The sequence below is a fragment of the Mustelus asterias genome, chromosome 17, assembly GCF_964213995.1.
Source record: "Mustelus asterias chromosome 17, sMusAst1.hap1.1, whole genome shotgun sequence".
Lineage (NCBI taxonomy): Eukaryota > Metazoa > Chordata > Chondrichthyes > Carcharhiniformes > Triakidae > Mustelus > Mustelus asterias.
The window spans coordinates 5,245,205-5,262,104 of NC_135817.1; the positions used below are offsets into that span (position 1 = coordinate 5,245,205).

The 16,900-nt window shown below is 41.6% G+C and overlaps 1 protein-coding gene across 1 annotated transcript in view; it reads right to left on the minus strand.

Moving 5' to 3' along the window:
* LOC144506244 (uncharacterized) overlaps positions 1 to 16,247 on the minus strand; it is a 172,485-nt gene extending 156,238 nt beyond the window's left edge. Inside the window, exons 1-4 of the mRNA XM_078232103.1 lie at positions 16,173 to 16,247; positions 10,936 to 11,044; positions 4,307 to 4,411; positions 451 to 584 (exon numbers count right to left, since the gene is read on the minus strand). Coding sequence (XP_078088229.1) covers positions 451 to 584; positions 4,307 to 4,411; positions 10,936 to 11,044; positions 16,173 to 16,192 — 368 coding nt within the window. The 5' untranslated portion in view covers positions 16,193 to 16,247. The remainder of the gene's footprint in view (positions 1 to 450; positions 585 to 4,306; positions 4,412 to 10,935; positions 11,045 to 16,172) is intronic.
* Positions 16,248 to 16,900: the final 653 nt, after the last annotated feature.

The window sequence follows — 16,900 nt, forward strand, 5'->3', positions numbered from 1 at the left end:
AGGTGTCAAGAGAAATTGAGGTGAGAATACCAGGGAGGAATTCTTTGCCCCACTTAGTGATGCATCTAACACCTGTCTTCCATTATCCCTCGAGAGCAGGCCTCTCATAGAAACATAGAAAATAGAAGCAGAAGTGGGCCATTTGGCCCACCATTCATTTTGATCATGGCTGATCATCAAATTCAATATAAACCTCAATGATGTGAAAACTCCACTTTATCTTTTTTTCTTGGAGTTAACTCTGGCTGCCTTAGATGCAACATACACTTAGTAGTAGTGTTATGGTGTTGCATGGTTTAATTGATGTTAAATCTGTTTTCCTCTCTCCACAGATACTGCCTGAGTATTTTATGTTTTATTTAAACATGCACGGACAATTACATTTAAGTTGAGTCATTGACACAGCTTTACCAAGTTTAAGAGCAATTACTGGAAAAAAAAACACTTTACCTATAAGCTTTGTGGATTTCATTTTCACTGATGACACCATTATCACTCCTTACACAGGGGTAGTGATAGACCTTCCTGCAGCACCTTTCAGCACATTTCACAGAAGCTCCAGTCCGATGACAATGACTGCATTTCTAAACATAAACACAGGCAGAAAAGTCCACAAAAATATTCTCTTTCACCTTCAAAAAGCTAAAGTATACAACAACTAACATGGCCAACAATCACACTGAAGATTAAATTAGATTCAGATGGTTTTAGTTGTCATTTAAATATATAAAGGAACACAAAAAGCCAAACGCTTTTTGAAAAGTGAATGTGTCCTTGTTCACAATGTATTTAGTTACTTATTAAAAATAATTCGTCATTCAAACATTTCTGGTAAATTAATTTCACCAACATATTTCTGCAAATATACCATAATGATCTTGAACCTAGCAGGGTGGAAAATTCTAGCTACAGTCATGAAGCAGTCTAATTGTAGACAGCTCTACCATGAGTTGCTCAGAATCTATAACAGCGGAAACATTATCTAGTTCAAGTTGAGGGTTCTATCAATAATGTGGGGAATTGGGTCCCTTTTATATGCAGTATGACTCCAGCTGCTGTCTGGTAAAGAAGCTATAGGAAAGCTGCCAAGCTCAACACCTTAATGAATACTCTGGGACTGACAGAAGGTTTAGCTTCCGCAGCACAGCACTGCTGTCTCAGGGGCTGTTAAGGATGGACAACAAATGCTCGTCCTGCTGTCAATGTTCACATCCCATGAAAGAATTAAAAACCTAGAGAATGCCATGTTGATAGTTTACTTGTTCTACATTCTCAACGTTAACAAACAGCCTGAAGTCAACTGATACCAGCCAACCTCTCAGGTTCATAGAAATCATAGAAACCCTACAGTGCAGAAGGAGGCCATTCGGCCCATCGAGTCTACACCGACCACAATCCCACCCAGGCCCTACCCACACATATTTACCCCCTAATCCCTCTAACCTACACATCCCAGGACTCTAAGGGGCAATTTTTAACCTGGCCAATCAACCTAACCCGCACATCTTTGGACTGTGGGAGGAAACCGGAGCACCCGGAGGAAACCCACGCAGACACGAGGAGAATGTGCAAACTCCACACAGACAGGTTAACCACCTTTATGCCCTGCTCACAATTTACTTTGCCACTTGGCTTTGTATTGTCAGCAAACTCGAACACATTACACCCAGACCCTGCATCACAGTCAGTAAAATACATTGAAAATAGTCGAGGCCCCGACATTGATCCTTGTAACACGGCTCCAGCAATATCCTCCTAACTTAGAAATGACTGTTTGTCCTATTCCCTATTTTCTGTCCTTCATTCAATCCCAAATGCTACCAATATTAGAAACCCAAATCTCTGACCCACTCTTCTGAGAGTCGCATTTTGTGTAAAATTATACTGAATGCCTTTGAAATCCAAACATGCTACCACCAATGATTCCTCTTTATCTTGCTCGTTACATCTTTAAAAAAAAAAGTCCAAAAGTCAAGTGTACTTTTCCTTTCATAATTGATGACTCTGCCCAATATTAAGATTGTCAAAATGCTCTGCTGCCATTTACTAAATGGATTCCAGCATTTCCCCAGTGACTTTTGTCAGATTAAATGGCCTACAGTTCCTTCTTGTGTGTCAGCTGTGGTTCAGTTGGCAGCAGGTTCATCCAAGTCAAAAGGTTATGGATTCAAGTCCCACTCCAGCTCTGGAGCACAAAAACTCAGGATGACACTCCAGTGCAATACTGAGGAAGTGGAGTACCGATGGAGTCGAAACCATTCCAATGAGAATGCAAACAGAGGACACATCTGCCTTCTCAGGTAAATGTAAAATCTCCCACGTCACTATGTATTTCAAACAAGAACAAGGAGTTATCGCTGGCGTACTGATCAATATTTCTCCCTTAGGCAACATCACAAAAACAAGTTGTCTGGCCATTATCAGACAGCTATTTCTGGGAGCTTGTTGCATGGATATTGGCTGTTACATTTTCTACATCACAACATTAACTCCATCTCAAAGCTATTTCATTGGCTGTAAATCACTTTGGGAGAACTTATGGTCATGAAAGGTACCATATAAGTTTGAATCTTTCTATGTACAATTGAAAGACCTTAGCTTCAGCATGGGTTATGAGCTTTAAGATTCTTGGCTCAAAAGAACATCATAGAATCTCTACAGTGCAGAGGGAGGCCTTTTGGCCTGTCGAGCCTGCACCAACAACAATTCCACCTAGGCCCTATCTCTGTAACTCCACGTATTTACCATGCTGGTCCCCTTACACTAAGGGGTAATTTAGCATGACCAATCAACATAACGCGCACATCTCTGGACTGTGTGAGGAAACTGAAGCACCAGAGGAAACCCACATAGACACAGGGAGAATGTGCAAACTCCACACAGACAGTCACCTGAGGCTGGAATTGAACCCAAGTCCCTGGAGCTGTAAAGCAGCAGTGCTAACCACTGTGCCACCGTGCCAAACTTGGGGAATAAGTCCCCAATTTTCTCTAGTTTAAGAAAACCTTTTTGGTCCGGTAAAGAAATTTTTTGGTTAGGACACTCTGTCCTAAGAAGGTTATTCTCCAGAGAAATTTAGGTGAAATGCAATTAACATCTTTCCCAGGCATTATCACTCAACCATCCATGCATATTTCAAGCTCCAGCTGTATTAAAAATAATTAATCCTAACAACCTTATTGGTATTGGAGAGCTAACAAAAACAAATTATTACTGGCATGGAAGCAAAATGAGAGTATAAGTTCTTTCCAGACTTTATTGTTCACTGGATGCTTTTTCAAAAAAACCTAGACAAGAAGCCACTGACACCAAGTCTGCCTTCCTCAAAAGGCAATTGGAACACACTGAGATTCTGTTAGTAGCTATTAAACGTTTTCAGCGTTATTTCCAATTGGTCCACAATCTATGACTGTAACACCATGTTCTGCACCCTTGCCTTTCCTTCTCTATGAACGGTATGCTTTGTCTGTATAGCACGCAAGAAACAATACTTTTCACTGTATACTAATACATGTGACAATAATAAACCAAATCAAATTTGTGGTTTGGTTGCACCTAAGAGTTCTTTGATATGAGACTGTGCTCTGTGGAAGAGATCTATTTGCATATTATTGCAAATACTTTGTTGGTTATTTATATCAGTCAAGTATCAAAAGAAGTGTCCCAACTAGGAACATGGGTTTGGGGCATCACTGCATAATGAAAATACTACAATACTTGTTTCTAGGAAAAAAGAAAACTGAACGACATGATAAGTTTATTAAGTGTGGTTGCTATGTGGAAAATGGCTTGCTGGGGTAAAGACTATTTCCAGTTTCTAAAAATGCTTATATTGTAAGCAGGAACCTCTTTTGGCATATACCCTGATCTTAAAATTTGAGGAGGGATATATACTTGAAAATATATTATTGAATCAGCTTTCAGCATCCTTTCAGGCAGTGCAGTCCAGATCAGAACTCTGTTTTTAAAAAAAACCTGATTTTCCTCCAGTTCTTTTGCCTTTTACCTTAAATCTGTGGTTACCTATCCAATACCAAATGCCAGTGAAAGCAGTTTCTCCTTATTTACTCTAGCAAAACCCTTCATAATTTCAAACACCTCCTTCTAAATCTCGTCCTTCTTTGGAAGTTTTTAAAAAACTTTAAGAAATATGCTGCAAACACTATTGATTTAAGTTTACATAAAGAGTTCTTCTGTGCTACATCTGTCACATTACTGTCAGAAACCAAAGTACTATTTCTCTGCACCCAAGATAAAAATGAAAACTTCTACATTTTAATATTCTCCTAAAGAAAACAAAAATTACCATTTTAGTGAATTTCTGCAATTTCCTTTTAATTGCAGGCAGTGAACTGCCGCACAGTCTTTCATTTTTGAACCTTTTGGATTCCTTAGGTACTGAAGAAAATAACTGGAAAAAAATGGAAAGAATTTCAGTTCAACAAACGATATAACTGACATATTCAGCAAGTAATTATTTTATTAAAATCCCCGTAGAGACTTTTAACACTTACTGAGAAATTCAAAACCCCCATTATTTACCGAAAGGATGAAAGTACAAGATTTCATTGTTTAAACCAATGATTTTAATATACAAGAAACATGACAAAATAAATACTGTCTTTATACTTGTACAATAAAGCACAACATAAGATTAAAATTCTCAACTGAACCTCCCCTTTTCATTAAGACTTTACCCACAAAGTCTTTGGCTGCTAATCAGGTTCTTGAAGGTCTTGCACTTGCTTGGGGCTAACTGCAAACATTGACAGCTCCCTTGCTCAGTCTGCGGCTTTTCAGCCCAATTACTGAACAGCAATTTTTCTTTTAAAAACAGAAAATTAGAAACACCCATGGTTTCTAATAACTATCCTCTCCTGGTCTACAATTGCTCCAGAGCTGTTAGCAAATTATTTTCATTGGCGTGTTAGATGGATTGGCCATGATAAATTGTCCACAAGTGTCAGGGGGATTAACAGGGTAAATATATGAGGTTACAGGGATAGGGCCTAGGTGGGATCGTTGTCGGTGGAGGCTCGATGGGCCGACTGGCCTCCTTCCGCACTGTAGGAATTCTATGATTCTATTTCCTCTGCCTGCCAAACTTAGGGCTTACACCCACCTACTTGAGTGCTTTCAGCTCCAACTTCAAAGACATTCTGGCTTCAAGCTGTCCATACAGATAAACAAAACACACACATAAGTCCTACACAAAGGGTAATTCCCTGCAACCTAACTATACTGCAATGTGGCAAAGCTGGGAAGTTTCAAATACAAATTTACATTAACTCCACATCTTAACCAACATGAATAATTAATTTCTAACCAAGTCAAGCAATTCTCCTCAGACTTACTGTTTCCCAGATAAATGAAGGCCACCTGCATATTTAATGGCTTTCGCCCTCTAAACACGACCTTGTAAGTACACACGGAAGGACCTTTGATATGTAAATATCTTGGGTGGTCTGGTACCTTCTGACCTCCAAAGATTCCGTTACTTTTCATTTAAACATTTAATTCCCCAGAACCAAATCTTAATGCTAAAATATTAACATAAACTAGGAAACTAAATGACGACAATTCATAGTCCACAAAGGATCACAGGAATCAATTGATATATAGTTTAGCACCATAATTAACTGTTCTCATCTAAAGAGCCAACTGTAATGTGAAATGCTTTAAAATGATAGTCAGAATATAGTTGAAATCAGTTCAATGCACTTGTAAAATGCTACAAGCAATAGAGTAAGGAAATCAATGGGCTCAAAAACAGCTTTAGTGCCTTTGATGTTGTGAAACACATTGGGAAGTTTCACAAGAACATTGACAAAGATGAACACTGAACCACATTAGACAGGTGATCAAAAGTTTGCTCAAACAGATAGGTTTTAAAGAGCATCTTATAGAAGGACAGAGAAGTGAAGAGGCAGACAGATGTAGGTAGGGAATTTCTGAACTTATGGCTCAGGCAGCTGAAAGCAGGGCCACTAATGACGAAGTAACCAAAACTGGAGATGCACAAGAGGTCAGAATTGAAGGGGCACAGTGATCACAGAGAGTTCTCAGGGTTGAGGAGGTTACAGAGGTAGGGAGGGGAGAGGCCAAAGAGGAATTTGAGAACAAGGATGAGAATTGCTCAACAGGATGATAAGTGAACTGGACCTGGTGAAAGTCAGGAACACCTAGCTAAGTTTGGATGAGTTCAACTTTGTGGAGGGTGAAAGATGCGAGGCTAACCAGGAGTGCGGTGGAATAGTCAAGTCCAGAGGTAACAAAGACATGGATGAGGGTTTCAACAGATAAACTAAGGCAGCGGCAGAGATGGGTGATGTTAGAGGTGGAGGTTGGCATCTGAGTGATGGGGTGGATGTGATCGGATGTCATTTGTGTGTTAAATTGGAGCCTTAAAAGTGAAGGGATGCAATGAATAAGGAGATTTCATAGTTGACAGTGGATTCCACAAGTGCTACAGTTGTAACTGTTCTTCATTTCTTAATTTTCATGAATGACTTACAGGGACAGTACATGTCCAAGTTTACCAATGGTACCAAATTATCAGTAGCAAATTATGCTAACCGATGTCCTGTAACCCAAAGAAATCTTGGCAGACAAAATTAATGGGCAGCTAGTGTTCAACATGGGGAATGGAAACATCAGGAATTTGGTGGAACCAAGATTGAATGGTACTGTCAAATGTTAATGTACTTGTGCCAAGAGGGCAAACAAGAGACCCACAAGCATTACTGGATCCATAATTAAAACTGTCAATTCAGTATTCACAGGTAGTCAAGGGAGCAGTGGAAAAAACAGAACAGCAGAGTAAATGGTGATAGATTGGAAAATGCTTACGTATAAAGGGACCTGGATGTCCTTGTACACCAGTAACTAAAAGCAAGCATGCAGGTGCAGCAAGCAGTTAAAAAGGCAAATGGTATGTTGGCCTTCATTGAATCATAGAATCATAGAATCCCTACAGTGCAGAAGGAGGCCATTCGGCCCATCGAGTCTGCACCAACCACAATCCCACCCAGGCCCTACCCCCACATATTTTACCCGCTAATCCCTCTAACCTACGCATCTCAGGACTCTAAGGGGCAATTTTTAACCTGGCCAATCAACCTAACCCGCACATCTTTGGACTGTGGGAGGAAACCGGAGCACCCGGAGGAAACCCACGCAGACACGAGGAGTATGTGCAAACTCCACACAGACAGTGACCCGAGCCGGGAATTGAACCCGGGACCCTGGAGCTGTGAAGCAGCAGTGCTAACCACTGTGCTACCGCGCCGCCCCATTGCAAAATAACTTTTCAGTACAGCAGCAAGGATGTCTTACTGCAGCTGTTAATGGCCTTGGTGAGGCCGCACCTGGAGTAGTGTGTGCTGTTTTGGTCTCTTTACCTAAAAAAGGGCAGAGTTGCTATAGAAGGAATGCAGCGAAGGTTCACCTGACAGATTTCTGGGATGGCAAGATTGTCATAGGAAAAGAGATTGGGTTGATTAGGCCATTTTTCACAGTAGTTTAGAAGAATAAGTGCGTTCTCATTGAAACATATAAAATTCTGACAGGGCTGGATACACTGGATGCAGGGATGTTATAGTCATAGAGGTTTACAGCATGGAAACAGGCCCTTCGGCCCAACTTGTCTATGCCACCCTTTTTTTTTAAAACCCCGAAGCTAATCCCAATTGCCCGCATTTGGCCCATATCCCTCTGTACCCATCGTACCCATGTAATTATCTAAATGTTTTTTAAAAGATAAAACTGCCTCTACTACTACCTCTGGTAGCTTGTTCCAGACACTCACCATCCTCTGTGAAAAATTGCATCTCTGGACACTTTTGTATCTCTCCCCTCTCACCTTAAACCTATGCCCTCTAGTTTTAGACTCCCCTACCTTTGGGAAAAGATATTGACTATCTACCTTGTCTATGCCCCTCATTATTTTATAGACCTCTATAAGGTCACCCCTCAGCCTCCTACGCTCCAGAGAAAAAAGTCCCAGTCTATTCAGCCTCTCCTTATAACTCAATCTATCAAGTCCTGGTAGCATCCCAGTAAATCTTTTCTGCACTCTTTCTAGTTTAATAATATCCTTTCTATAATAGGGTGACCAGAATTGCACACAGTATTTCAAGTGTGGCCTTACCAATGTCTTGTACAACTTCAACAAGACGTCCCAACTCCTGTATTCAATGTTCTGACCGATGAAACCAAGCATGCCGAATGCCTTCGTCACCACTCTGTCCACCTGTGACTCCACTTTCAAGGAGCTATGAACGTGTACCCCTAGATCTCTTTGTTCTGTAACTCTCCCCAACGGCCTACCATTAACTGAGTAAGTCCTGCCCTGGTTCAATCTACCAAAATGCATCACCTCGCATTTGTCTAAATTAAAGTCCATCTGCCATTCATCAACCCACTGGCCCAATTGACCAAGATCCCGTTGCAATTGGACATAACCTTCCTCACTGTCCACCATGCCACCAATCTTGGTGTCATCTGCAAATTTACTAACCATGCCCCCTATATACTCATCCAAATCATTAATATAAATGACAAATAACAGTGGGCCCAGCACTGATCCCTGAGGCACACCGCTGGTCACAGGCCTCCAGTTTGAAAAACAACTCTCTACAACCACCCTCTGGCTTCTGTCAAGAAGCCAATTTCGTATCCATTTAGATACCTCACCCTGGATCCCGTGAGATTTAACTTTATGCAAGGAGAATCCAAACAGCTTCTACAAATACATAAAGGGCAAAAGAGTAACAAGGGAGAGAGTAGGGCCTCTTAAGGATCAACAAGGTAATCTTTGTGCAGATCCACAAGAGATGGGTGAGATCCTAAATGAATATTTCTCATCAGTATTTACCGTTGAGAAAACCATGGATGTTAGGGAACTTGGGGAAATAAATAGTGATGTCTTGAGGAGTGTACAAATTACAGAGAAGGAGGTGCTGGAAATCTTAAAACGCATCAAGATAGATGAATCCCCGGGACCTGATGAAGTATATCCCAGGACGTTGTGGGAGGCTAGGGAGGAAATTGCAGGTCCTCTAGCAGAGATATTTGAATCATCGATAGTCACGGGTGAGGTGCCTAAAGGTTGGAGAGTGGCAAATGTTGTGCCTTTGTTTAAAAAGGGTTGCAGGGAAAAGCCTGGCAACTGCAGGCCAGTGAGCCTCACATCTGTGGTGGGTAAATTGTTGGAAGGTATTTTGAGAGACAGATCTACAGGCATTTTGAGAGGCAAGGACTGATTAGGGACAATCAGCATGGCTTTGAGTGGAAAATCATGTCTCAAATTTAATTGAGTTTTTTGAAGGGGTAAGCAAGAAGGTAGATGAGGGCAGTGTAGTTGATGTTGTCTACATGGACTTTAGCAAGGCCTTTGACAAGGTACCGCATGGATGTTGTTTCCTCTGGTTTGGGGGGGGGGGGGGGGGGGGTGGGTCAAGAACAAGGCGTCAGAGTTTCAGGATTGAGGTGGGCCAGTTAGAACGGAGGAGGAGGAGAAACTTCTGCACTCAGATGGAATTCAAGTCACTGAATATATTTGAGGAAATAGATAGGATTTCTAGACTCTAAAGTCATCAAGGGAAGAGTGCAGGACTATGGTGTTGTGATAGAGGATCAGCCATGATCATAGTGAATGGACAGAGCAGGCTTGAAGGGCTGAATGACCTATTGATGCTCCTATTTTCTATGTTTCTAAAATGCTGGAATGGGTAAAGGTCATGATTCTGAAGTTTTATCTGGCCATCCCAAGTCCTCATGGAGGTACTGTTCAAGTTTTGTCTCTATATTACAGAAAGAATATCATGTTCCAAGACAGTCCAGGAAAGTGTCATTTTAAAACTGGGAAACAAGAAAAAATATTTTACTCTGGGACTCAAGAAAATGATGAGAAGAGAATTGACACAGGTCTTCATTAAATTTAAAAGCATGTTGAGAAATTAGATCTAGAAGAGTTTTTGCCAGGAATAGGATTGAAGGACTAGGTGACAAAGTTTAAAATTAATAATTGCCAAAGAAATGAGAAATTCAGGCAAAAGATTTTCAACAGAGTGTCGGTGCAGACTTAATGGCTGATTGGCCTCCTTCTGCACTGAGAGTAATAAAAAATGTACAGCAGACGGCTGTTAAAATCAAGATAGCTTTCAAAATTGGAAATGAACAGTTTTCCATTAGTTCTAGTGTCACAATAAGGTATGCTGGACAGAACAACACCTCTCCAGCCCAAAACTTTATATCGTGTCATGAAATCTGTGGTTGCCAAGTTTGCATTTTTTGAGGTGGACCCGAACTGAAAAGGAAAATGGGAAGGGCTACCAAAAAGCAAAGTTGGTGTCATCAGTATTTTAAACAGAATAACCAACAGACAAAAAACAATGTTCAAATATTAAATGCAAAAACTTTGGAGAAGTTGAAAAAACAGCCAGTGCTGTGAAAAATGTTTTCTGATACATATTTATTTTCTGAATTGTTCATCTTTAGAAACTCTAGTTCTGGTTGTGTATCTTTATATTCTTCCCTTGGAAAACAGCATGATATAGTGGGAGGGAGGACCCGCAAGATGATTAATGATCTAGCAGGTTGCAACAAGAACATGGCCATAACTACCTTCATGCTAGTTGGAACGATATTTAGTCCCACATGGGTGGAAGGCCCCTAAAACTTACAAAAGAGATTGTGGGAGCGTACCCATATCTACTGGCCACAGGTATCCCATTGAACATTATCCCAGAATTCAGCCTCAAAACTCCAGCCTCCACTTGTCAAGATTTTAATGGAGCACATGCCTGCACTTCCCGGCCCAAAGGTGGGAACAATTTCACTGAAAAAAGGCTTGTTCCATGCACTTGTGAAACTAAATTATTAAAACTTAAAGATATAATTTCCTTAGTTATGATCCAACAGAAACACACTTACCAGACATTTGCGGTGAACTATCAGTTGACGATCCTGAGAATGGAGTAATTCTCCACAGAATACTTCCTCTTTTGTCTGCTTGCAAAATCCACATTTTAATGACATCTCACTAAAGAAATTAAATAAATTAACATAAAGCCATATGATATAGTTAGTCATTCAAGCCCACTATGGATCTCAAAGCCATGTTATACAACTAATTATTCCAGCCCCACTATGGACCTCAATTTAAAAACAAGCAAGGTCTGCTCAGTCTGCTCAGCACATAGGTTTGTAATTTTAAGAATGGAGGTTTTTTTTAAAAAGGCAGCACAATCAAGGTAATTAAGCCAATAATTATACTTCATCATACTGTGGTTCCAAGTTTCCATGCCAAGGGCTTGGCCTGTACCTGGGTCCAGCAAACCAGCTTCACAGCCAACAAGTAAAATACAAAAAGTCGTTTGATTCACAGCTGGTCACTTAATCCAAAGCTTCATTTCCTCAGTAAAAAAAATAAAGTCAGGCCATCAGGAAAGAGTTCAGGCTAAAGGCAGCCCAGAATAAATTAGCCTGAACTTATCGTACAGGATTTTTTGGAAGCATAGGCCACAACAAATAACTGGATAAAATATTAGTCAGAAAACTTCACTTTAGAAGTTTTTTTTTTGAAAGTGCATTAATAGCAATATACTTTGCATGTTCAATGTTATGCAACAAGAATACTATTTTCTCCAGTGTTTGATTTTGAAGGAATACTCTTCTGTCACGACAAGGCTACAGTGTTGCTCTTAAAATGAATGTAAAAATCAACAAAAACAAATTCCTACTCCAATATAAAGTTCAAGGGTTATTTGGGGCAGTTGCAGTTTCAAAGGACAGGATATAACACGCACTAAAGAAGTTGGTGGACTGAGGTGAGGGATAGAATTGGGAAGCACTGAAGTAGAATAAGGTCACCTCATATTCTCCAACAAAGAACTCTGTCTGATTACAACATATAAATGAGAATTAAAGTCAGCTTTCAATGTCAATTCAAAAATCTGTTTTTGTTAAATTAATATTTGTGACAAGAGTGTCACTAGCAAGATGAGCATTTATTGCACCTCCCTAATTGCCCTTGAGAATGTGGTCGTGAGTTGCTTTCTTGAACAACTGCAAGTAACATTAGGTTAGAGTTGGGGAGTTCCAGGATTTTGACCTTGTGTCAATGAAGTAATAGTGATAGACATCCAAGTCAGCATCGAGTAGGGCCTGGAGGAGAAATTGGTTTCCATGTTATTCTGCTATCCTTGTCCTTCTCAGGGATAGTCATAAGGTTGGAAGCTGCTGACAAAGAACCTGCAACGCACCCCACAGGCAGTACACACTGCAGTCACTCTGGCAGGGGAGGCAGAGATAATATAAAATGGTGGATGGGGACCCAATGACGTGGCCTGGTTCTTTCTTGAGTTTTGTTGAAGTTATACCCACCAAGGTGATGGAAAGGATTGCATCACACATCAGACATGTACCGTGTTAGTGGAGAACCTTCAGGGTGTCAAAGGAGTGAATCAATCACCCCAGTGGTGAGCCCTAGGATGTTGAAATTGGGGATTTGGTGATGCTAATTAAATTGACTGGCAATGGCTAGATTAACTCTTGTTGGAGATGGGCTTGTTTATGTGGCACGTATGTCACTTATCAGGCTGAACCTGAACATTGCCCAGGTCTTGCTGCACATGGACACAGACTGTTCATTATTTTCTTACAGGTATTTTTCAGCATTCAGCATTCTATTTTAGCATCAACAATTTGGAGAAAATCATGGGGAGGGCAACAGCCTTGTAAACTGCCTCTAAAGTGCAATCGCATCTTTCCTGTAATGCAGTAACCAGAACTGCAAATAGTACTCAAGTTGTGGCTGAACTAGTGTTGCATATAGTTCCAGTATAACCTCCCGACTCTTGTATTCTACGCCATGGTTAATAAAAGTATAGTAAGAAGTCTCACAACACCAGGTTAAAGTCCAACAGGTTTATTTGGTAGCAAATACCATAAGCTTTCGGAGCACTGCTCCTTCATCAGATGGAGTGGATATCTGCTCTCAAACAGTGCACAGACACAGAAATCAAGTTACAGAATACTAATTAGAATGCAAATCTCTACAGCCAGCCATGCAGACGCTACGACAACGGATGAATGAACACCGCTCGACAATCACCAGGCAAGACTGTTCTCTTCCTGTGGGGGAGCACTTCAGCAGTCACGGGCATTCAGCCTTGGATCTTCAGGTAAGCGTTCTCCAAGGCGGCCTTCACGACACACGACAGCTCAGAGTCGCTGAGCAGAAACTGATAGCCAAGTTCCGCACACATGAGGACGGCCTAAACCGGGATGTTCGATTTATGTCACATTATCAGTAACCCCCACAGCTTTCCCCCTGATCTTGCAGAATCTCACTAGCTGTTCTGTCTGGAGACAATACACATCTCTTTAACCTGTGTTGAATGCTCCCTCCACCCACATTGTCTGTACCTTTAAGACCTGGCTGGCTGTAGAGATTTGCATTCTAATTAGTATTCTGTAACTTGATTTCTGTGTCTGTGCACTGTTTGAGAGCAGATATCCACTCCATCTGACGAAGGAGCAGTGCTCCGAAAGCTTATGGTATTTGCTACCAAATGAACCTGTTGGACTTTAACCTGGTGTTGTGAGACTTCTTACTGTGCTTACCCCAGTCCAACGCCGGCATCTCCACATCATAATAAAAGTATCCCAGATGCCTTCTTGACCACCTAATTTTACTTTCCAGGCACCTTCAGGGATCTGTGGACAGGCATTCCAATGTTCATCTGCTCCTCTGCACATTCTACAGTATTCTGCCATTTGTTGTGCATTACATTCCCTCGCTAATCTTTTCCAAATGCACTACTCCACACTTCTCCAGTCTGAACATCATCTGATACGTGTGCCCACTTGACTAGACTACTGGAATCTTCAGTCTTTACTATTTCACATAATAGGCAAATTTGGTTGTATGATTTTCTAACCCAAAGTTATACAGTGAATAATTGAGACCCCCAACCCAGATCCTTGTGAGACACTGCTAGGCAAATTCAAGTTCCTGTCCATTATCCCTAATACCCATCTCTTTCTGTCCAGCCAATTTCTTAAGCAGATCAATAGTTTGACTTCACTTCGGCAAGCTTCAACTTTAGCCAGTCATTTGAAGAGGAGTTCATCAAAACCCTCCTGGCCTCTTTTTAGTCCAGATAAATAACACCCACAGACATTTCCCTCTCCACTCCCTGGGTTATCTCTTCAAAAAACAGTATATAATCCATCACGTTTTTTACCTCTCTTTAGCTCTAAAGAGTCCATTGAATCAAAATGTTAACTCTATTTTCTCTCCACAGGACGGCATGGTGGCACAGTGGTTAGCACTGCTGCCTCACAGCACCAGGGGACCCGGGTTCGATTCCCAGCTTGGGTCCCTATCTGTGTGGAATTTGCACATTCTCCCAGTGTCTGCGTGGGTTTCCTCCAGGTGCTCCAGTTTCCTCCCATAGTCCAAAGATGTGCGGGTTAGGTGGATTGGCCATGCTAAATTGCCCCTTAGTGTCGGGGGACTAGCTAGGGTAAGTGCATGAAGTTAAAGGGATAGGGCCTGGGTGGGATTGTGGTCGGTGCAGATTTGATTCGTTCTGCACCATAGGACTCTATGATAATCTATGAAAAAAATTCAATCTGACGAATAAGGCATGACCAAATGAGGCATTGCCATTTCTTAAATAGCAGAGTGACATGCACAACTTTCCAATCAAAAGAAATGGTTCTCAAATTGAGAGAACTTTGGATGATTATACTTTGGGCATCTGCAGTGTTCACACCTCCTTTTATAAAGGAGTTCAAGCTGCTACATCCTCTCTTTTGCAATATAAAATCCATCACGTTTTTACCTCTCCTTAGCTCTAAAGAGTCCATTGAGTCAAAACATTAACTCTAATTTCTCTCCACAGATGCTGCCAGACCTGAGTTTCTCCAGCATTTTCTGTTTTTGTTCCTTCTATAAAAACCCCTGTGAGGGAAACATTTTTGGTCCTGAGTATTTATCACTCATTAGTGCCTTTTAATGTCTCCATTATTGGTATTTTGGCAACTCCCTGTCCAATTCAATATTAATTTCCCTGAGATATCTAGTATGCCAACCCTTTCTTCTGTCAGTAAATATGGACAGAAAATAATTATCCAGTATGTCTGCCATTTCCTTAATCCCATGGGCAACACGACATTAAAATAATTCTCACTTGCCAGCCAGAAAATGGCATTTATCTTTTTTTTAAAAATACAGCAGAATAAAAATTGGGACATACACACATTGCATTAAATTATAAGCTGCAATATCATGAAAAAAATTCCAAAAGTATAGCTTTTTAAAAAACCAGTAATCATAATGAAGCTATTTAACAACGTTCCATAGGTATAAAACTATTTTCCAGGGCTAGATAGGTTGCACTTGAGGCTCAAATTTTTATGGGTTTTCCAACAGCAATGGGAGATTTGAAAGGCATGATGTGGAGATGCCGGCGTTGGACTGGGGTAAACACAGTAAGAAGTTTAACAGTAAGAAGTTTAACCTGGTGTTGTTAAACTTCTTACTAGATTTGAAAGGGGCAGCTTTTCACTAAAAATTTACACTGTTGCCTGTGACAGAGATCACATATCATCAATGAAGGATTTACATTTTAATTTGCATTAAATCATTAAGGTACAGGCAGATACAGAGAAGTAATAAACTATTACAGAAAATGCTGGAGAAACTCAGCAGGTCTGACAGCATCCGAGTTGCTTTCAGCTCTGACAAAGGGTCGTCTAGGCTCTATTCTCTCTCCACAGATGCTGTCAGACCTGCTGAGATCTTCCAGCGTTTTCTGTTTTTGTTTCAGATTTTAGCTTCGGAAGTATTTTGCCTTTAAGTAATAATGACGAACGTGAGAGTTCACCGTCAAAAACCCCTCAAACTCCATCCAAATGTTTCAGGTCAATCAATGATCTTCCCTCAGAAGCTTTCTCTAGGTACCTACCAACAACAGAGCCCGCTAACCCTGAGATCACTCGGCAGGAGTGGACGGCCTGGCCGGGTATCACTGTTTTTTTGATGTAGTTTCCGCCTCTGGATATTAGCATGCCCCGGGAAGGAAGCTAAAGCAGAAAAAGAAATGTCAGCCCCTCCACCGCTTTCCTGGCCGTTGTTCACAGAGATGCCTTTAACGTACCGTCTCAGCGCGCCCCTCATCACCGACCCTCATCCGTCACTGCGCAGCCGCACAGCCCAGCCCGGCGCCCTCGGCCGTCACTGCGCAGCCGCACAGCCTAGCCCGACGCCCTCGGCCGTCACTGCGCAGCCGCACAGCCCAGCCCGACGCCCTCGGCCGTCACTGCGCAGCCGCACAGCCCAGCCCGACGGCCTCGGCCGTTACTGCGCAGCCGCCCCCGATGCCCTCGGCCGTCATTGCGCAGCCGCATAGCTTGGCCCGACGCCCTTAGCAGTCACTACGCAGCCGCACAACCTTACCCGGCTCCTTTGGCGGTCGCTGTGGAGCCTTCCTGACCCGCCCACTATGTGGAGACGCCGGCGTTGGACTGGGGTAAACACAGTAAGAGTTTTAACAACACCAGGTTAAAGTCCAACAGGTTTATTGGGTCTCCCAATATCTCCATCGCTCCAGCCCCAATGCAGAATGTCCGAACATTCGATAGTTCTTCAGCTGTCAGATGGGTCCGATTTTCAGCTGGGGCTTAAATTCAAAGACCGAAAAAAAAGACTGGCGCAATAACTATATAGGCTAAAAACATTTTTTTTACAAAAATGTTGACAATAAAACTACAAAAAGCAAGCACTCAGATCTGCTTTTCACTCTGGATACTCGACATGTAACCAAGAAAAGGAAGACAAATAGCTTTAGTTCACCAATTCTGGGCCAAACTAACTCATGCAAAATTC